Source organism: Polypterus senegalus, chromosome 18, assembly GCF_016835505.1.
Source record: "Polypterus senegalus isolate Bchr_013 chromosome 18, ASM1683550v1, whole genome shotgun sequence".
Lineage (NCBI taxonomy): Eukaryota > Metazoa > Chordata > Cladistia > Polypteriformes > Polypteridae > Polypterus > Polypterus senegalus.
This window is the reverse complement of record NC_053171.1, coordinates 30,528,221-30,550,339: the sequence shown is the minus strand read 5'-3', so window position 1 is coordinate 30,550,339 and position 22,119 is coordinate 30,528,221. Positions and strand designations below refer to the sequence as shown.

At 38.5% G+C, this 22,119-nt stretch overlaps 1 protein-coding gene across 4 annotated transcripts in view; it reads right to left on the bottom strand.

Annotated features, from left to right (window-relative positions):
• Window positions 1–22,119, bottom strand: part of tdrd9 (tudor domain containing 9) — a 178,663-nt gene that overhangs the window by 4,349 nt on the left and 152,195 nt on the right. For all 4 annotated transcript variants that reach the window (XM_039741781.1, XM_039741784.1, XM_039741783.1 and 1 more), the window contains 7 exons: window positions 19,342–19,602; window positions 13,339–13,494; window positions 13,133–13,203; window positions 12,937–13,046; window positions 11,795–11,891; window positions 6,509–6,647; window positions 3,012–3,130 (listed from right to left, as the gene is read on the bottom strand). In XM_039741781.1, the coding sequence (XP_039597715.1) occupies window positions 3,012–3,130; window positions 6,509–6,647; window positions 11,795–11,891; window positions 12,937–13,046; window positions 13,133–13,203; window positions 13,339–13,494; window positions 19,342–19,602 (953 nt within the window). The remainder of the gene's footprint in view (window positions 1–3,011; window positions 3,131–6,508; window positions 6,648–11,794; window positions 11,892–12,936; window positions 13,047–13,132; window positions 13,204–13,338; window positions 13,495–19,341; window positions 19,603–22,119) is intronic.

Genomic DNA, 22,119 nt, shown 5'->3' with positions numbered 1-22,119 from the left:
TATTGGGTGCTTTACACAATACAGTATAAACTTCTGAAGCTGGCCCTCTCGTGATGGCACTGCTTTTAAGTGTGTTTTTTTTTTTTTTTAGCGCTCACAATTTTGCTATGGGAGCACTGAGTTAGATTAACAGCTGAGTGTGGAGAATGTTACACTCTTATAATGGAGGAATAATTAGGACAAAAATAAATGAGCAAAGTAAACCAAAGAACTGTTAAATATGACAGTACATAATAAAATTGAATATGGGAGTTTGCAAGTTCTCCCTTTGTCTGCGGGGGTTTCCTCCCACGGTCCAAAGACTTGCAGGTTACGTGCTTTGGCGGCACTAAATTTACTAAATTACGTGTGTATGCATGTTCGCCCTGCGATGGACTGGCGCTCTGTGCTGGCTAAGATAGGCTCCAACAGACTCCCATGACCTTGTTCAGGACTAAGCAGGTTTGAAAATGACTGTCCAACATAAAGGAACAAAAGGCATATTTTGTGACCCATTTAATTATTTACACTTGCATTTTATGTTGTTATTTATTTAGTGCCACATTTCACAATACTTTTAATTTATTTTCATTTAATTTATGTGTATTTATCCATGCATCCATCCAGTTTCTAAACACACTTTATCCTGAGCAGAGGCAGAGTCACAGGGAAGCTGGAGCCTATGCCTATCCCAAGAATCATTAAGCTCTTTCTTTCTGTGCCATTTAAATCTCACATATCTATCTCATTCATCAGATTACAATGTGCCAACTTTGCAAGTCAGTGTGACCCATGTGATGATCTTGAGAGAAGTATAACTCAACTGAAATTTTAAAAAGGCATCCATCTTGTCACAAAGTTGATAAGAATTAGGGTGGTCCAGTTCCATTTAACCCTTTACAATGGCAATTGAGCATCACAGTAAAACCTATTTATTAGATGTGGCGAGTTTGCCAGCCCATTTGTCCCATGAACTCACTTTGGGCCAGGCAAATCTCAACTGCAACATAAAAAAGGAATTGTGCCACAAAGCTGTGAAAATAAAGGAGGCAAAATGCTGCACAACTCTCTACAGTGCCTGTTAAACATCAATGTGAATCCTAGTCATTAAAAATTTGAACCAGGTAGTCACATTGGTCTGTGCAAAAATCAACTGTAACTTAAAAGCATCTGCATTTTCTTAAAACTGACAACTAGAGTGGTCCAACACCATTTAACCTTTTACAGTGCCCATTAAACATCACAATTAATTTCCTTCATTGACAAGTTTGCCAGTCAGTCTGACCTATGTAATTGCACTGGAAAAGCAAAACTCAACTGCACTTTAACAAAGGTATCCACTTTTCTGTGAAAACTAAAGTGGGTTAATGGCATACAACCCTGTATAATGCCATTCGAACATCACATTGAAATATGTTCATTAGATATATGGGAATATGACAAATTTGCCAGTCCATTTGACCCATGTACCCAAAGTTAAACTGCAATTCAACAAAGGCATCTTTCTTTTCTCAAGACTAGTGCAGCCCAAAGCCATCTAACCCTCTGCATTGCCCATTAACATCTAATTCCATTCACTAGATATGGGAATGTGCCAACTTTGCCTGTCGATTTGACCCATGTACTCAACTCGTATATAGCAAAGGCATCCGTCTTGTCAAAAAGCTGTGAAAATGAGAGCTGCCCAACATCACCGAACACTTTACTGTGCCCATTAAATACCAGAGTACACTTTAGTCGTTAGATATGACAGTGTACCAAGTTTATCATTGAACTTGCAAAACTGAAAGGCCATTTAACAAAGGCACCCGTCTTGTCGCAAAACTTTGAAAAATAAGTTGGTCCAATTTGATGCAACTCTCCTTTGTATCTGATCGGGTACAAAATGTGAAAAACGATTGATTTTTTTCAAATAAAGGGCCCATTTTAGTGATGCACGTAAATATCTTTTTATGCTGCAGAATATTTTGACTGGCTCTTAATATTGAATAAGTAACTGCTTTGCACAAGTTGTGTAAATAAGAAACTGGCTGGAACCAAATAACTTCAGGCTCATGTTAAATGGTCATGTTCTACCCATATCTCTGTGGGCTTTACACTAGACAACCCAAAGATTAGCAGGTAAAGTAAATAGTGGGTCCATGTGGAACATGGAACAATGGCATGTGGAATAGTGGAACAATGGCTCACCAACGTGATGGATTAGTGCCACAGCCTGGGCTGATTGCCCACGGACATTCACTAAATGTTGCGAAGGAAAACTATGGTCCCTAAGACCTCCAGTTAGATCACAAACACGTAGCACCAAGTCGGCAACTGAACGGATGACCAAAGTCTTCGTCCATATATATGGAGTAGGATCAAAAATAAACTCCATCGTTCTACCTTTGTGGCACATGCGGAGTAACAAAAATCGATTGTTTCTTCTTTGATAGAGAATGCCTTGTGCATCCAATGACGTATTTTTGACAGTTTATTCACGCTTGAGAATTGTACTCGTAATTTTCAGCAGCAAGCATAACTTTCAAAAGCGCAAGCAAAATTGACATGTGTGAAATGTAAATAACTTAAATTATTACAAGGTATTTTTGTCAGCGATCTTACTCCATACTCAGGGTTCAATCTGTTCTTGAGTGGACCAAACAAAGCCCAGGTTTGAACCAGAACAGAGCAGAATATAGCTGTTCACTGACAGTCTCCATCAAACCTTTCAGAGCTTGAAAGGATATGGAGAAAAGAATGACAGAAAAAAAAAAAAAATCCCCAAATCTAGTTGTGCAAAGCTTGTTGCACCATACTCAACAAAATCCCAGGCCAAAGGCACCTGAACAAAGCTAGGTAAAGGTTCTCATGTGCATACGATATTTGTTTTTTTTAATCCATTCACGCACTGATCTTTAATAACGTATCCAGTTTTTGCATTTTTCTTCTGGTGGCAACATACAAATAACAAAATATGTATAAGGCACTGTAGTTACATCTTTGTTCATTCTTCAGTTTCAGAAACTTGGTTGTTATCCAATCAGTCTTACTTGATCAGTGCAGTGCATGTCATTTCCTGAAGATGAGAGATCCTTTGAGGTCCCATGTGTAAAAGGCCATTTGGACCATCGCAAACCAACTTGTTGATTGCACAGCGTAGATGGTTAATCTATGACAAAGGAAGTAGAAAAGAGGATTCATCATTATATACCACTAAATCAACGTTTCTCCAAGCACACAGAAAGTAGGAAGAAAACAAAAAGATGTGTACACAACTGCAACTAAAGAATATCGAGTTAGATAATTGAAAAATGTACAGATCTCTGGATGGGATACAATCATTATAATACATCAAAATATTTGTTGCTTTAAAACACTGTAAATGAAACACTAGAGGCCATTTAAAAACCCATCATTGAGCTGTTTAACTTCTATTGACCTAACTGGTTATAAGGGGTAAGCCGGTCGCTAAGGGGATGATGGAGTGCTAGTTGCATCAAAAGTTACATGAAACAGTGGAGCCGTTTGAGATTTGTCTAAAAGACAAAGGAACATCCACGCTAGAAATGGTAGTGCAATTCTTAATGGCACTATACAGAATTAAACAAAAGCAAAACAAATAGGAATAAGGCAGTTTTTATACATCACACAACGCAAGGCATTCTCCAGTGGACGCTAATGCTATGCAAGGATTGTACTGTTTATACTTGCACACAGTTTACGTAAATCTGGAAGATTCTACCAGGTACCAGTGCGAAATATCATCATGGTAAGAAAAATTTGGCTTCTCTGTGTTGTGAATTGCCTGAAACATCTGTTAAATTCCGAGGACACCCTGCCACAATATCTCTGAAAAGGATGTTTAATGATTACATCCATCAATCTAAGAATGTTCCCATTCCAGCAAGCATCGGGCGTGAGACAGAAACAATCCCTGGATGGGACATCAACTCATTTCAAGGTGAATACAAGCACACATACACACCAGCGTCTTTTTAGCGTTGCAAAATCTCCAAACCTTTGTGTCCTTGGAAGGAAACAGGAACAAACGGTGGAAACCTACCAGGAAAACATGTAAACTCCAGGCAGGGAACACCAGGGATGCGATTCCCAAATGCGAGGCAGCAGCACTACCGCTCCACCACTGTGCCACCCCACACGTGTAATTATTAACAGTATTCATTATTTAAATGATGTTAATGATTTATCTGAAAATTTTACATACATACTTTAATGCATTTTATCACGAAAGTGATATCAAGTAAAAATCTAAGGATTCTAAATATGCAGAGAGCTGGAATACCATAAATTAAATGTGTTCTGTGTGGCAATTGCTGCTTGCCACTGCTGTCAGTTCAGGAGGAAGCCCCAGAAACACATAGCGATTAACTGGGTTGGTTTGCAATCAAGTTCCAGCCTCATTGGGCCATATGTTTTGGATGAGCACTAAATTAACATCATTTTAGACCAAAATCTTTAAATATTTTTCAGAGCTTTGGAGTCACAATCCCTCGTAATCCACTAACAGTTGTGTTTGGTGTACTTCCAGATGGATTTAAAGTGGAGAAGGACGAGAAGGACAAACTGCAATTGACTTTACTTCACTACTGGCACGTAGACTTATCTTGCTCAACTGGAAGAATCCTAATTCACCTATTAAGTCAGAAGTTAACGGATTACCTGAAATTGGAAAAAAATCAAATTCTCACTTAGAGGATCTGTACAAAACTTGTTCAAAACCTGGCAGGATCTAATCAATAGCATTTTAGAATAAGCATTTAAATTGAGGAAGCAGATTCTCTTCCCTTTTTTAATTCTATTTATTTCCATATTTAATAATTTAACCTACTATTAAAGTTTTTTTATGTTGGCCTCTCTTTCTCATGGGTTGGGGTTAATTAGCAATGACATAAGTTGCTCCATTTGTTAATACCAAAACAAAATTTTTTTTTTTAGTGTTTCAATGCTTCAAAGGACAAGGGGGTATCTCTCTATTAATGTGACATGTGCTGTATTAACAGAGAAGCGTAATCACCGAAACACAAAGTTAGCAGGACAAATAAAACACCAGAACTTCATTGCTAAATACGAATCTGCAAATACAGAAATTCTGTCATTCCTTTGGCATTTGTAGGCAAACTACAGTTCATTAGTATAACCCATAAGTGAAAGCTTGACATGTATTTGAACAGTATGTTGAAGAATATAATTATGTCTCACAGTAATACATTTTTTTTTTGAATACAGGGAACAGCCAGCAAAGTAATTTTAAAATTCTGGACTTGTCTACAGGCATAAGAAATAAAGTGTGATCATTCACACAAGAAACCTTAAAAATAGCAAAACAAAAAGGCTGTTTTACAGGAAACAAGCTAATGGAAATATTAAAACAAAATGTACAATAGAAAATGTTGCAAACTTATAGTGATTAAACAGACTAACCAGGATTTAAAAGCATGTTGCCTAAGTGGAAATATCCTGAATAATTTGGGAAATCACTAACCTAACACCATATACCTGTATATTACAGTGTTTGAATCATTATATTTAGTATGAATTTCAAGCAGTAGTTTTCAGTTACTGCACAGAAAAAGTCAGAAGAAATCTAGAATGTACACATGCTAAGATAAATCATGACATATCATTCTAAACCCTATCCCTCAAGACTAGAAACCCCATTTGTTGTTGCATTGCCGGGGTCCCCACCTCTTCCGTACATTAAAGTTCAAGCCTTGCATTGTAGTTTGATATTTATGAATGCTAATGCTTGTTTACTTAAATGACACAGTTGGATAACTATTTAATGGATATACCAGTATTTTAAAGTTGTTGTTACTGTTGGTAATTCTATGTTTTATATTGTATTACAGAAAATGGCACAATATTGTTCATCTAACTAATAGAGGTACTTTAATAATAATAAAAAAAAAAACACTAATAGGATTTCTGTTTTTGCTGTGGTATTGAAATGTATGGAGTACTGTAACATTTCATTGTTATTGGTATTGAATACTAAATTTTGGTACTGTGGCATCACTGATCCCTTGTCAACAATACAGATAAGAATTAAGGAGAGTTTGGAGCGATGGCTCACTATTAGTAGAAAGAGGCCAGGGAAGAAAGAGAGAGAGAAAGAGTTGGGGGAGAATGGAAATATTCCAGTCAATGAGACCTCAAGACTACACAATGGGAACAAACATTTTTTTGTTCTTATTAGCTACCTCAAGTTCCCTTTACTTAATAAACTTGCTGTATGTTTACAATAAACATACATACAGTACTGCTTTTGAAACAATGGACTCCTAACATCTTTCTTGGATGTGGAAAGATTCTAATGGTAGACAGATCACAATAATCCAGACCTCCACTGACTATTTTATATGTAAATATTTTCATATTCAAAATTTGATGGTGATATTACAAATTTATACAGCCTTTACTGTTGCATCACCAACAGGTCAATGGCAGTGATTATCACATAAAATAACAGACAATCATTCAGGAGGGTTGAAACAGTGATAAATTTAAAAAACAACAAAAAACTTACCTCTGCAATATCTGAAACATCAAATTGCACATCAAACACCACTTCAATGTCATGATCTGGATAAACTGGCTCATTATTCTTCTGGTTCCACCCCAGTCCACAAAGAGCACCCGTAAATAAAGTACCCTCCATATTAGTCCTGCAAAAAAAAAACAAAAAAAAAAAACAAAAACACTTATGTTCATCTCCTTTAAAACTTAAGAAACTGCCAAACTTCATCACCATCCCAAGAACAAATTTACTGACTTTTGGGATTCACATACATAGCGGCCCAGCTTGATGATTTTGCAAGGCAATTCAATCACAAGATATGGAATCTGCTATTGTAAATTTGTCAAGAGATTTTATGGTTTGGTCATATGAGGTTGGTTAATCACTACTGTCTTAAAAATCCAGTAACAAGGGATCCAATTCCATCTTTAGGTGTTGGTTGTGTAGGTTTTCTTCCTGTTATTTTACATGGTGAGTCTAAACATGATGTGGACACCACAGGGTACTCCAGCTCTCTAAACCTAACACAGACAGATACTGGGCACAAGTTTAAAGCACAAAGAGCCTTTTATTATGTGGGGAACTCTTCAAACCAGTGTTTCCCACCACCACAAGTACAAAAACAAAGCACACAATGACTCTTCTTTCTTACTTTCTCTCTTGGTCACTGACTCCTCCACTCCTCCCTGCAAGCTTCGTCCATGTTCCACCCAACTTTAGCACTCTTCTATGAGGTAGTCAGTTCCTTATACGTTGGCCACCTTGGAAGTGTTTCTGCTCTTCCGCCTACATGGTTTGTAAGCAATTCTAGGTGAGGCAGAAATCCCATGCCATATGGCTCCTCAGTCTTTGCAGCGCCCCCTGCTGGCACCCACAACACACAACAGGTTTGAAGTAAATTAACTCCAAATCCCATGATGCCCTGTGGGAAGCCAAGGTACCACAGCAACTGAGGGAAGCTGCTACTAGGGATGCACGATAATATAGGATTTATATCTGTATCGGCAGATAATGGGTTAAAATCCTTTTATCAGCATCGGAACAATGACTAAATTGGACCAATAATTCGAACCGATATTGATGACGCATTCACTGTGTTCTGGATGTGCCAGACTTTAGGCGACGCTGGGCTACTGTGCGAAAATATCTGCGGTGTGGAAGTTTTTCAAAGTGAGTGAGAGGGACATAAAATATGCCATTTGCAACACTTGTTCGACTAATGTTTTGTGCGGAGGGACCAAAGTACGAAATTTCAATACCACCAACTTAATTACACACTTGAAGACACGCCATCCTGACAAATATACAGAATTCCTCAGTGCAAAAGAGGAGAATCCTGTGCCACCGCGCACAAAATCAAAAACTGCAGTTGCTCAACATGTTGATCAGTTACTTGAAAAATTAAAGAAATTTGATAAAGATAACCCTAAAGCTCAAACAATTACTGCAAAGGTGATAGAATTTATTGCTCTGGACGATCAGCCATTTTCTGTTGTAGAAGATACAGGATTTTGAAAGCTGCTTGAGCATCTTGAGCCCGGTTACCAGATACCCAGTCTCCATTATTTTTCTGACATAGCGCCTTCCAGAGTTACATAAGATTGTGGAAAGTCATGTGCACAAACTCCTTGCTGAAGATGTCACAACCATAAGCTTTACCACTGATATATGGACATCTGATATGAGTGCTATTAGTATGCTTAGTTTAACTGCTCAATGGATCGACTGCAAGTTTGAATTGCAGAAAGCAATCTTCCATGCCCAAGAATGCTCTGGATCACACACGGGTGCTGCACTCTCTGCTGCGTTTAAAAGAATGTTTGAAACATGGAAAATACCCAAAGAGAATGTTCATGTAGCATTACAAGACAATGCACGCAACGTTGCAAAGGCTATCGAGGAATGCGGGATCCCAAGTTTGCCATGTATGGCTAATACTTTACAGCTTGCCATGAACAATGGCGTACTATCCCAGCGCAGCGTTTCAGATACAATAGCGATCGGCAGAAAAATAGTCGGTCACTTTAAGCATTCACAATTAGCCAACTCGCGTCTCAAAACTATACAAACTGAACTTGTTATGCAGCCGAAAATGCTTCAACAAAACCTTATGACTAGATGGAACAGCACATTTCTATATGCTGCAAAGCTTGCTGGAGCAGAAAAGAGCCCTTGGGGATTATGCCTCAGATTTTGAGTTACCTGCAACTCAAATGCCTAATCAGTGGGGTTTGATCGAGAATATAATCACACTCCTTGCTCTATTTGAACAACTGACAAAAGACATTTGCCAGTCTGAAGCCTTGGCTTCTAACGTTATTCCCTCAGTTAATGCTTTAAAAAGACTGTTGACTAAAAGCGCTCATACTGACTTCGGAGTCAAAACTAGTAAAAGCGCTCTCTTGGAGGCTGTAAACAATCGTTTCATTGAGATTTACACAGAATCCATGTATTGTGTTGCCAATATTGTAGACCCGAGATACAAAGACCGCTATTTCGATGCAGATGTAAAATCACTGGCTCTCGAAATGTTGCAAGCCCAGATGGAACTTGCATCGAACGAAATGCAAACGAGTGAATCACAAACAGATGGTCCACAACAGAAAAGGGTCAAGAAAAATGATGTGGCATGCACGCTCTTCGAAATGTACAACGAAATTCTTGAAGAGAACACATTGATGCCTCAGGAAAACCGCCAGATGACAACAGAGGTGAGTTTAAAAAAAAAAGCTCTGTGGAGATTTTTACAACATTGTTTTAAGTAAATAAACTAGGGCTGTCGGATCAAATATCACTATTCTAGCATAATTCGAATGTATATATAAAAAATTTTGGCAAGAAAGAAAAACGGCAATCGAATGGAAAGGAGCGGTTGTTGGTTTTACCTCGCACTAACTTTGCCTTCATGTTACTTAAGACACGCGGGACACTATTGTGGGATTTTACAGATCTGTTTTTGCATGTAACTTTTTAGGATCAGCCTATACGTATTTCTAAATTCTTAACCCATATTGTTATTAGTCATTAGTTAAACAGTCGGCATTTTCTGTGTTAAACACACCCATTTTAAAGATCGCTAGTTTTCATCAAGCGACTGAGCCAACGCCTATACTTCTTTGCTTCATATTTTTGTTCGGTGCATGTTAACTAAATACAGTAGTTTCATAAATAAACACAAACTCGTTTTACATTTCTGTTACTTTGAAAAATGCTGTCTGCTAATAATTGATTATAATACACAAAATACTTAAGTGTATTAAATGTTACTTTGTTGAGGTCTTTTGTTTCATTTGTAAAACACTTAAAGGGTCACAATGCTTCAGTTTATTTACTGTAAAAGATATACACATGGATATAAGGTCCTCTGGCCTCTAGGAAAAAAATAAAAAAATGACTGCATTTACTTTGTTTGAGCAATCACTGCCAATTTTGTTTGTTTTTCTTTTGAACATTGTTTAGAAAGTGCCAGTGTGTCTTATTTCTCTTTGCATTGCTTTTTGTGGGAGAGCCAAATTAATCACATTCATGGAAGCCACTGTTTTCACCTGAGTCTCTTAAGCGATAATCAGCAACTTGTAAGCAGATCATGATCTACAGTGAAAAGTAAAAATATTTAATAATTCTAAAAACAGCAAATACAATACAGACATGCATTCAATTCAAATGCCATATACTTATTTTTATTGTAAGGATTCTAATTTTAATCTGACAGCCCTAGTAAAAGCCAAAATGCAGATCTATCTTTTAGATATGAAAGATGACGCAGAATATAATACTGTATATGTATGCAGGCTACATGGCAGGTGCAGGGATTTCTTTCTGAAGCACCAATCCCGAGGAATGAAAATCCACTGAAATACTGAAACAACTGGAGTCGGTTTCCTATCATTGCCAGAGTAGCACGCAAGTGCCTGTCAGCCCCATGTACTAGCGTGGACAGCGAGAGATTATTCAGTTTGGTTTCTAATGTGATCAACGAAAAGAGAAACAGAATTTCCTGCGACAAGGCAGAAATGCTCTTGTTCGTGAAGAAAAATTTTCCCATTTAGCTTAAAAAATAGAAAAGAATAATAAGCCTCCAGAAAAAAAGTTATTTAATTATTTACTGTTGTATGCTTTTCTGTTTTTTAAAATTATAGATTGGTTAGATTTATTCCATTAAAAAGAAAGAAAAAAAGTTGTGGTATTTAATACTGCAGACTGTAAAACAAAGGATCAAATAGCCAGCCAAATGTGGTTAAGCAGAAGCCATTTTAATGATTGTAAATCTGCAAAAGTGGTATTGCTTATTTCATTGTCATTGTACATTTTACCATTTTATCGATTGATGTATTTGTTCCATCAAAAAGAAAGAAAAGTGTTATTTAAAGCAACAACCTGCAAAACTGTTTCCCATATAACCAACAGGTAGCCAGCCAAATGTGGCAGATATCATTTGTTTTTATTGATTGAAAGTGGTGTGCTAAATTGTTACACAAATAAATGTTCACTTTGTCTGTAATTCTTGGCCAGACAGATGAAGTCTAATTTTTCTCTGTATCTTATAAATATGTATATCGGCATCGGCAGATAAGTACATAGACATTATCGGATATCGGCCCAAAATTCCCATATCGGTGCATCCCTAGCTCCTACCTAACGTTTTGTGTTGGGCTGCCGGCTTTACCCTCTTCACAAGCCTCACATTCTGTCACTTCTTCTGCGCATGCATGCATCCTTCAAACTATACAAAGCACAATTTAGATTCATAGAGGTAAGTAGCACAACAGGCACTGTAGAAACCAATTATGCTTCTACGCTTGCCACTATGTTTAAATATGGTTTTCTTCCATGCAAGGTGATTAGTTGGAGAATAAGATGTTGTATTGAGCAGGATCCAATTATAGGAGGGCTATATAATAAGCATAAGCAAAGTGAAGCTCGACTAGAGTCTGCATTTTCTTCTGTCCACACAATAATTGTTAGACTGCATCTCACTGCACTGTTTGTCTTTCGGATTTAAAATCGTTTCCTCCTCCTACATGTAGGACACTGGCATAACAGCAGTCAAATGTGACCTTAGATCCCACAGGGTCTTGACATGGTGAGAGGAATGAATGTAGAACATACACATGGAAACAACAATGCTCCGGCCATATGCAGAGTTGTCAGAGCAGGAAAGAAGAAAATGAAAAATCATGGAGAAGAGTTGCAGACATGCATTTATTCTAAACCCCTGATTAACTAAGTGCCAAAATGTACCAAAGCTTCAATCAGGGCAAGGAGAATATATAAAGACTACAAATAAAAATTCACCTGAGCTCCATCAACGGCGTGAACAGCATGCAGATCAGAGCTGGTAAACCATGGATGGAAGGCATCATTGTTGTCTCATTCACAAGGAGTAGTGAGCCTTTATCATATAAAAAAAAGCACTTTTACTAAGTTTAAGGTATTAAACAGGATGTAGCTTCAGTCTTAAACTTTATTTTTTTTTTTTTTAAAAAAAAGGGTGTGATTTTATTCTTTTACGGAATATATTCTATTCCTTCAGAGGATCAGATCATGTTTATTAATGGAAAATCAACCATTCAGCAGCAAAATAATTTTTGTGTACCAAAAGATGGCAGTGTACTTCAGTGAAATGAATGTCAGATTTGTAAACTGAAAGAGAGAAATGAGAAATATTTCATTCTTCGTTATTGGCCTTCTTTACAAAACATGCGCTCAACACCTTTACTACAATTAATTCTAACTGAAAAGATAGTTGCAATAGAGACACCTGCTTTTGTTACAGTGCAAAAATATCAATAACTGAGATCCTTTGAAACTGCTCTTTTCAGAATGAAACAAATAACGTTTTACTCTCTGCTGAAAGCACTGGAAATTCACAAGAACAGTTCCCAGATTAACATCAAAGATAAGCAAAATGCAAAGAATGCTGCTTTAAAAATGATTAAAAAAAAAGTTCCCAAACTAAGAGTTTTATAAATTTGGTGTTAACTGCTGACATATTTTGTGCTCTGTATTTATAGTGTGCACGATGTGCTGCTGAAATTCACAGACTTGGATACTGTAAGGTTTTGCAGGGGCAGTGGCCCATGTCATGCATCTCCACATGTGGAGTGGATTTACCATATATAAAGTAGCCATCCATTGATACAGAACGTAGGTTTTACTGTCCATGTTGTGATATAGATACCATAAACCTCTTTTAAGATGAGTTGTCAGTATGCCACACTCCTTTATTTGCAGTCCTGATGTATGATTATGTATCTTCACTTGGTCAAAAATCAATAGTTAAATTATGAACATGACAAAAAACAAATGTTTCACAATAAGCACTTGTTAAAAATGTACAAATAAAGGTAAGGCCCAAAGCAGAGTGAAATTAGTTTGCAGTACAAATAACAGCATTTTTGTGTAAAGTGAGCTCCAAAATAGTCTGTAATCATTACCTGGAAAGTTTATAGATACAGCTCCTGCAACCACCATTCTCTGGTGTGTGTCTTCAGGACACTCATTAATGCCAGTAGCATTCAGGCTGTCCTTTCCTAATCTTACAGACCTATTAATACCATTCACAAAAAGTAATGAGAAAACAGCTTAATCAAAGCACCATGCTATTCATGTAATGTCTTATTACTGGCTTACTTGTAAAGAGATGCACTAATCATGCTGGAAAGCTGAATTCTAAATGGACTGAAAGGACCATGTAAAAGAACCTAGAGACAGATAAAGGACAGCCAGGCAAAAAAGTGTTTGTCAACATCATTCATACGTCTCATTTTTATTTACATATACAGTGACTTGATGAGCAGCTTTAGACTGAGAGACTGAGAATCACATTCTGCACTTACCGTGGAAGTGCAAGAGCTAGGTCCATCTTTGGGAACCGTCTCTAAGAGTTTGTTAATAAGACTCTTCTCTTGCTTCATGGACATGCTTGCAGAATTATTAGTTACTTCCCCTCTGTTACGCTCCTCATAAACAGCCATCAAGCTCTCATTACTTTGCTGCAGATGAACAAACCACTTAATTACTGCTATTCCATCCATGTAATTTTTTTATACAAAAGGATCCCAGTCACAGCCATAGAAGACAAGTGGAAGTACAAACAATGCATTGCTGCTCTTTAACACTCGAATCCCACAAGCCTACGAAAACAAGTCGTAATGTTGTGCCACCTTAAAATTCCTTCACTCCTCCTCATCAGCGTCTTTGTTTTGTAAATGTGTCCACCTACACTGGTAGCCTCCTATCGCACCCCCCACCGACACAGCTGAAGTCAGACACAAAGTTCTCCCAGCTCAAGCCTGTTTATCAGGGTGTGAGGGGTCTTGAATCGTATAGGGTAAATATGTTTTGGAATAAATACATTTCATATGCGTTACATGTCTACAACAATCTGGGTAAATGTAGGATGACAGGAAATGCAAGGTAAGAAAAGTTGAACACATAACTAAAAAAAACTTTTTTCCTGTGTGGAAGAATAACTTTAGGGTAAAACAAAATTCTTCTTAAAGAAATAGCATAAAGATTTAATAAATGCCAGATCAAATGAACAACAAAAATGTACAATGAACTATAAGAATTGGTTTATAAAAAAATAATCAGATGATCAAATAAATAAAGAATGTACCAGAAGAAAGGTTGATATAATATACAAAATGAACTAAAAGTTGTCTAAGCAGATGTCCAATAAATGAGAACGGATAGTTGTCATATGCACAGAAATTTCAAGGGTGGTGGAGCAACTCAAAAGGTAAAAGAAGATCCAGAATATAACGGACTTATTTCATGTAAATCATTCGGGTGTAAACCAATGAATCAACCAGAGTAAAAAATGTATGTATTGATTGACACTGTATGTAAATTCTAAAGCTTAATAAAATAAATCTCTATTCTTTGACCATTCTGACCATGCTGTAACAGACTGCTTCTGAAGAGGAGTAATTAAAAGATACTATGAATAGTTTTTCTCCTGCCTGATTACTGAATTGTCCTATTAGAGGATGTTTCTTTCTTTAATAAGATGTTAAATTTCTACCACACCTGTTATAGTACTAATGACAATATGTTGACATGAAGTGTACAAGTTTGAAGACTCAAGTCCAAATATCAAATAAACACTTTCACAAAAGGAACGGGTATAACAAAACAAGTGCGCTTTTACCAAAGAACATAACTGAAGAAAAAGAAATTGGGTTAGGGTACGATGCGGACATGTCCTCTTGGCTGGTGCAGATGCAAGCAAGCACTTATGTCTCAAAGTCAACAGGTTGAGGGATCAATCATGGGTCCTTCCTGCACTTATTTTGAGTAGTGAAGCTGCTATTATTACTATTATATAATAAAAACATACATTTGATTTGAGTCTGTAACAGATGGTGAAAAGTTATGCTACTTGTAAAAGCTTTTTTTTTTTTTTTTTAAACTTTGCAGTTTTATTCTTAGTCACTCATTTATGTTAGATAGAATGCCCAGGGGGGACTGGGCGGTCTCATGGTCTGGAATCCCTGCAGATTTTTTTTTTTTTTCTCCAACCGTCTGGAGTTTTTTTTTTTTGTCTTTTCTGTCCACCCTGGCCCTCGGACCTTACTCTTATTCTATGCGAATTAATGCTGACTTATTGTATTTTCTCATTTTGTCTTTTATTTTTCTATTCTTCATTATGTAAAGCACTTTGAGCTACATTTTTTGTATGAAAATGTACTATATAAATAAATGTCGTTGTACTGTCTGCAAACATTAAAGACGCATACAGCACTGCTGCCTTCACTTGGGAAAGCAGATCATAATCTGGTTCTGCTTCAGCCTCACTACAAACCAGAGTGAGGGAGCTACCTACAACCACACGTTCATTTAGGAAGTAGTCTCCTGAGGCAGAGCAGGCTCCGAGAGACTGCTTTGGAACTACGGACTGGGATATCCTGCAGGGATCATATAGTGAGAACATTCAGGAGGTTGACGACTGCACTACTGACTACATCAACTTCTGTTTGGACATTGTAGTTCCATTAAGAACAGTATGCTGCTATGCTAACAACAGGCCATGGATTACATGTGATATTAAGGGCCTTTTGAACCAGAAGAATAGGGCTTTTAAAGGCGGTGATCAGAATGAGCTCAAGCACGTGCAGAAGGAACTCCGAGTCCAGCACAGGAGAAAAATTGAGCAGAAGCTTCAAAATAACAGCATGAAGGAAGTGTGGGATGGGATGAAGATCATCACTGGCTGCAGCTCAAAGAGGGGTGCCACCATCGAGACAGCAAACCAGTTGAACAACTTCTTTAACAGGTTTGACCACCCTAACCCACTCTTCACCTCGGAGTACCGCACCCTCCACCCATCCTCCATCCATGCCATCATCTATATGCTACACCAATCCCTCTCCCACTTGGACAGAGGCAGTGGTCAGCATATCAGGAGCACCGCAGGTGCCTGTACTTTCTCCGGTCCAGTTCAGCCTGTAAACATCGGACTTCCAATACAACTCGGAGTCCTGCCACGTGCAAAAGTTCGCTGATGACACTGCTATCGTGGGCTGCATCAGGAGTGGGCAGGAAGAGTATAGGAACCTAATCAAGGACTTTGTTAAATGGTGCAACTCAAACCACCTACAACTGAAAACCAGCAAAACCAAGGAGCTGGTGGTGGATTTTAGGAGGCCAAGGCCCCTCATGGACCCCGTGATCATTAAAGGTGACTGTGTGCAGAGGGTGCAGACCTATACATATCTGGGAGTGCAGCTGGATGATAAATTGGACTGGACTGCAAATACTGATGCTCTGTGCAAGTGAGAACAGAGTCCACTATACTTCCTTAGAAGGCTGGCGTCTTTCAACATCTGCAATACGATGCTGCAGATGTTCTATCTGACAGTTGTGGTGAGCACCCTCTTTTACACGGTGGTGTGCTGGGGAGGCAGCATAAAGAAGAGGGACGCCTCACACCTGAACAAAATTGGTGAGGAAGGCAGGCTCTATTGTAGGCACAGAGCTAAACAGTTTGACATCCGTGGCAGAGTGACAGGTGCTGAGCAGGCTCCTGTCAATCATGGAGAATCCACTGAACAGTATCATCTCCAGACAGAGGAGCAGCTTCAGCGACAGACTGCTGTCATCGTTCTGCTCCAATGACTGAGGAGATCGTTCCTCCCCCACACTGTGCGACTCTTCAATTCCACCCGGGGGGTATTGTTGGGCGGGGTGGTGGGGGACGGGGGATAATGTAAACGTTAACATTATACAAAGTTACTGTCTGTTATACCTGCATTTTTATCACTCTTTAATATTGTTTTTTTATCAGTATGCTGCTGCTGAAGTATGTGAATTTCCCCTTGGGATTAATAAAGTATCTACTGTATCTATCAATCTATCTACAAAAGCCAGATCAAATGTGATTTACCTTTATTTATTTATTTACTTACTTATCTTCCTACAGCGTAAAGTTACAAGTAGCCTGCAGAGCTTCCTGTGTTTGATCGACATAAGCATGCAGACAAAGTACATGTGCAATGCCACTCCTTATTTAGGAAAGGATCCCAGTCGTCCCATAGGAGAAAGACTTTCCGAGACTAAGGTCATAAAGCTTATGGAGCCATTTCTGGACAAAGGCAGAACAGTAACAACAGACAATTTCAACACATTGCTTTCGCAGGCTAACAGACTACGGCACCGCAAAACAACGCCCCTTGGCACCATAAATAAAATGCAACGGGAGCTTCCACCTGCAGCTAAAGTCACTTCAGTACGTTATCAATTCTCCATGCTAATGTTTAGATCTGGCAGTGCTAGGATGACTGTGTATATGCCCAAAAAAGAAGTCTGTCTGCATTTTCAGTACCATGCACCATAAAATGGAGATTGGTCAAGCTCGGTTTTTGGGGGGGTGGGTAACACAAAAACAAAACAAAGATGGTCACAGACTACAACCACATGAAGGTATGTGAATGATTATAATGTTGCATAACAGCCACAGTGCTTTCTGAAAAGTACCATTCAGGTCATAAAATGGTTTAATCAAAATGTCAATTATATTAATGTCAATCTCTGTGCGGCGTTGACATCCTGGACCAGAAGGAGAGTGCTAAGTCAGTTGGCAAGCAGGAGCACGCAAGAAAATTTGATGTTAAAAAAACAAAAACAGGAAGCACATTGTTCGATAAGCTCCTGTTTCAAGATCTCTGCCTCCCCCTGGAAAGACAACACATGTTCAAATGACATAGCGTTTTCATGCATGGGGGTGGGTGGGGGGGTGTGTGTGTGTGTGTGTGTGTACGTGCGCGCGCATTTGAGAGAGCGAGCGGAAGAAACAGATTTGATGTCATTCAAGTGGTTACTAGAATATAAAATAAATACTTTTGCAAAGCTACTGAATAATGAAACATGTGTTGTTATTCAAGAATAAAACTGAATAAAAGAAAAAACAAATTTCAAGTGTCAAGAGACCAAAAAGACATGATTCACCAGTGTTTGTGTCTGCTTATACACCTTCAGTAATATCTTTCACAAGTACCATAAATTTACACCAGCTGTTACAGACTCAAATCAAATGTATATTTTTATTCGAATAGTAATAAAAATGGCAGCTCACTACTCAAACAGTAAATGCAGAAAGGACCCGGGATTGAACCCGCAACCTCTTGAATATGAGGCAGTAATTCTCACCTCCACACCAGCCAAGTGGACATGTCTGTCATACCCTAACCCAATTTCTTCTTTGTTTTTTTGCTTTAATAAAAGCTCACTTGTTGCTTTATACCTGTACCTTTTGTGAAAGTGTTTGGACATCAGACTTCACACATTATACAATTCACGTCAAAATATTTTTAGTACTATAACAGGAAAAAAGTTTAAGTGTTCAACATTTCTTTCCTCACATTTCCTGTCATCCTACATTTACCCAGATCGTTGTAGACATGGAACAAACATGAAATGTTTTCCAAATAATGATGTATTTTTACCCTATACAATTCCAGATACCTCACATCCAGATAAACAGACTTGAGCTGTGAGAATTTTGTGTCCGACTTCAGCTGCGTTGGTGGGGAATGGGATAACAGGCTGCCTGCTGCCAGTGCCAATCAATAGATTTGCAAAACAAAGACACTGATGAAGAGGTGCTAAGAAATATAAGGTGACCCAGCACCTTTTATTTTTTTGGTTCTTTATTTCGCCTTATACAATTTCTTGCATTAGGAATTTGTTAGTTTTCGCATACCCCTTGGGGTCAGAGCCCAGGGTCAGTCATTATACAGCTCTCCTGGAGCAATTGAAGGTTAAGAGCCTAACTCAAGTGCCCAGCAGAGTAGGATCTCTTTTGACAGTAACAGGGAATCGAACCAGCAACCTTCGGGATACCAGCGCAGATCCTTAGCCTCAGAGCCACCACTCTACCCCGAAGTTTTTTTGTAGGCTTAAGGGATTCTAGTGTTAAAAACAGATATCCGCTCCTGCTGGGCTATTCCCAGGTATTCAGAGAACAGTAAGGGCATTAACACCAATATGACAAGGGTCTGCCCTATGCACTCTTTACACTTGACCAGACCTAGTATAATAAAAAAAAATATATCAGTAGTATTTTTTCAGATATCAATGAAAAAGATATTTTATATTGCTGAATCTAAAATTTGGTGAGGTTGAGAGGCATGAAAATCTTTGACGGCTGCATTTCTTTCCAAATAACGAGATTTGATATTCAAGTACAAGACGAAAAACATGAAAATGCACTCAAAACAAAAGATATAGTTTGAAGATTGGCTACTACTCATATTGCAGTATTCACATTTTAATTAAAAATGTACAACTTGACACTGTATGCAATGCTTTTTAAATGATTTGTTTAAGTTGGCTCATACCTTTGACAGAAAGCTCTCTTCCGCATGTTCAGCATGACCTTCCTTGATTAGAATTTCCCTGATGCTGCTGCATGCGCCAGTGTCTGTGCTGATGGACAGGTCAACACGCATCACGTCATGTACTATTGAGTACAGGGTAGCAATCAGGGTTTGTCCCTTAACCAGTGTAATAAATCTGTTTCTGGCACTAACACTCCACTGGTTTCCCAGGATCATGGACTTTGCAGAGGGACGGATTTTACACACCTGAAACTCTTGAGCCTTAAATTTAAACAAGTTAAAAAGACTTTTGTTAACTTTAATGAAGTTTTCACAATTACTTTACTACACAGGTTTTAAAGAGAAAAGGCCAATCATTTCAATACAGCTAGTCAATTTAATTCTTGTAAATCATAAACTGATTAAGAAATGAAGGTCCTGATTGCATATATCCTATACAGGGTGGTCCGGATCTAATTATGCAGATCAAGATCGTCTGGATGACGATTCCAGTTCGGTGCGAAGACGATTCTTCACGTTATCAGTTCGCACACTTCTCGATGGTCCAGGATTTTTTGGGTGATTTTCTATGTAATAAACTTAAGTTATAGCGTAATGAAAATTGCATAATTAGATCTGAACCACCCTATACAATTAGTCTTCACAATATATTAATCCAGGTACAAAAATTTACAACACTGAGCTCATTGTATAGGACTGAAAATATATCAATACATAATGTGGACACCAGGGGGCATACAGCTCACAGTATCACAGTTCTGAAGCACAATACAGAACCCTTTCCATCCCACTCTCTTCCTTGTTCTGCCTCCAATCCTCTCCCTGCTAACTTTGTCCAATTCTTCCCAACTCTGGCTCCGTGCAAAGAGTGAGGCAGCTCCTTTTAAGCTGGTCCTGAGAGTATTCCAGGTGTCTCATTAATCAGACCTGGAATCACTCCCAGGTGAGGGGATAGCGCCAAGTAGGGCTCTGTAACTCCCCCAGGCAGCCCCCACAGAACCCAACAGGACTGTGGCAAACTCCCTCCCCGCGTGCCCTGAGGGAATCTGTGGTGCCACAGCCACCCAGGAGGGCTGCCCTCTAACGTCCTATGGGAGGTAGTGCCTTGTAGATGCCCTCTCCCACGGTCCTTCCATCCAGCTGGATTCACAGCTGGGTAATGACCATGGCTGCACGTCACAATAAATAAGGTAACAGTCAGACTCTTCACTTGATAAACCCACAATTCAAAACAACCTGGCACAAAGGCAATCAATTTTGTGTTTTATATATGTAATCAGTTTAGACCACTTTGCAGAGATTTGCTTTCACCTGGGGCCTCATGTATAACGCCGTGCGTAGAACTCGCACTATAACATGGCGTAAGCATAAAAGCCAAAATGTGCTTATGCACAGAAAAATCCAGATGCAGGAATCTGTGCATACTCCAACTTCCACGTTCTTCCACTACATAAATCCCGATCAGCGTGAAAACTAACGCTCATGCACGCGCATTATGTAACGCCCAAAATCCTCCCAGAATTATGCCTATTTGAATATGCAAATCAATATAAATCGCCCTTAAGCGCAGCCTTCTGTGAAAAGACAATGGGAAAAGCACGGGGGGAAACACAAGAATTTCAGCAAAAACCAAGTGGAGGCAAAGGAAAAACATACTATTTGTTCAAATAAGCCGTGGTATAATCAACAAAAGGAAGTTGATCGAGTGGCATAGCGTGTTGGAGAAACATGAAAGCTCACATCCACAAAATCGCACAGTGCCGGAAATAAAAAAGAAGTCACATATCAAAGTCGCCGTGGAAAGCCGAGTTGTAAGCCCACTGTCTGAGTGTCATATGAAAGCTTATTAGGGTACAGAGAAAAAAGCCACACGGTGGGGAAAAAACACGAAATGTCCACTTCAATCTCGACATTTCCACTTTAATCATGTAGTTTATTTTGTCATTAAAGTAGAACATCATAAAATTCATCTTAAATTTGTTTAATTAACCAGTTTCTAAAATCACATCGTAATTAAAGTAGCACGTTAAATGCTTTGTTTTGTATTTGATTTTCTATGTGCTCTGTGTGTGTGAATCACTACTTGCTTCTTAAACCGGCTCTCTTTCTCCAACTGGACACAGAGTCCATTACATTCGTGATATTACAGCTCTCTGAATAACTAAAATACTGAGATGTATACGTGATGTCATTTTCATGATAGGAGTTAAAGCACGTTATTAAACATGTTTCACTTCGATGAAATAATTTATTGCAGCAGTACTCAGGGGTGGCTCTAAGCTTGTGGTGGCATTGGGCAGAGGAAGAATCGGTGGCTCCTTCGCCCGCCAATGTCATGCACGGTGGATGGCCACGTATGTTGCACACACTAGCCGCCTCGTGCTCATGACACAAGCATTTAACTTTTGCCAAAATTGGTCGCTGCGTTTTTAGCTGTGTTGTTATTTTATCTTTCTGTTTTATATTCAATATATATTGGCGTAGCCGTCACTGCAGTCAGTGCTTTTCTTTCCCCAAGTAACCGATCGCCATACAATCAGCTCTGCAATAGACGTTAAGCCATCTGTAAGCTTAGCGCCGATTCTTCAAAACGTTTAAAGAACATTGAAATATCTTCGTAGTACATGTTTAATTATTCTATCCTTACAGACACTCCCAGTGAAGAATATAGATTATTTAAATGAAGTTAAAGTTTTATCTGTATAATTTAACAAACATATTTTGCTACATTTCACCTTAAAAATGATATCGTCATCATATGTAAATACGTGCTTTATA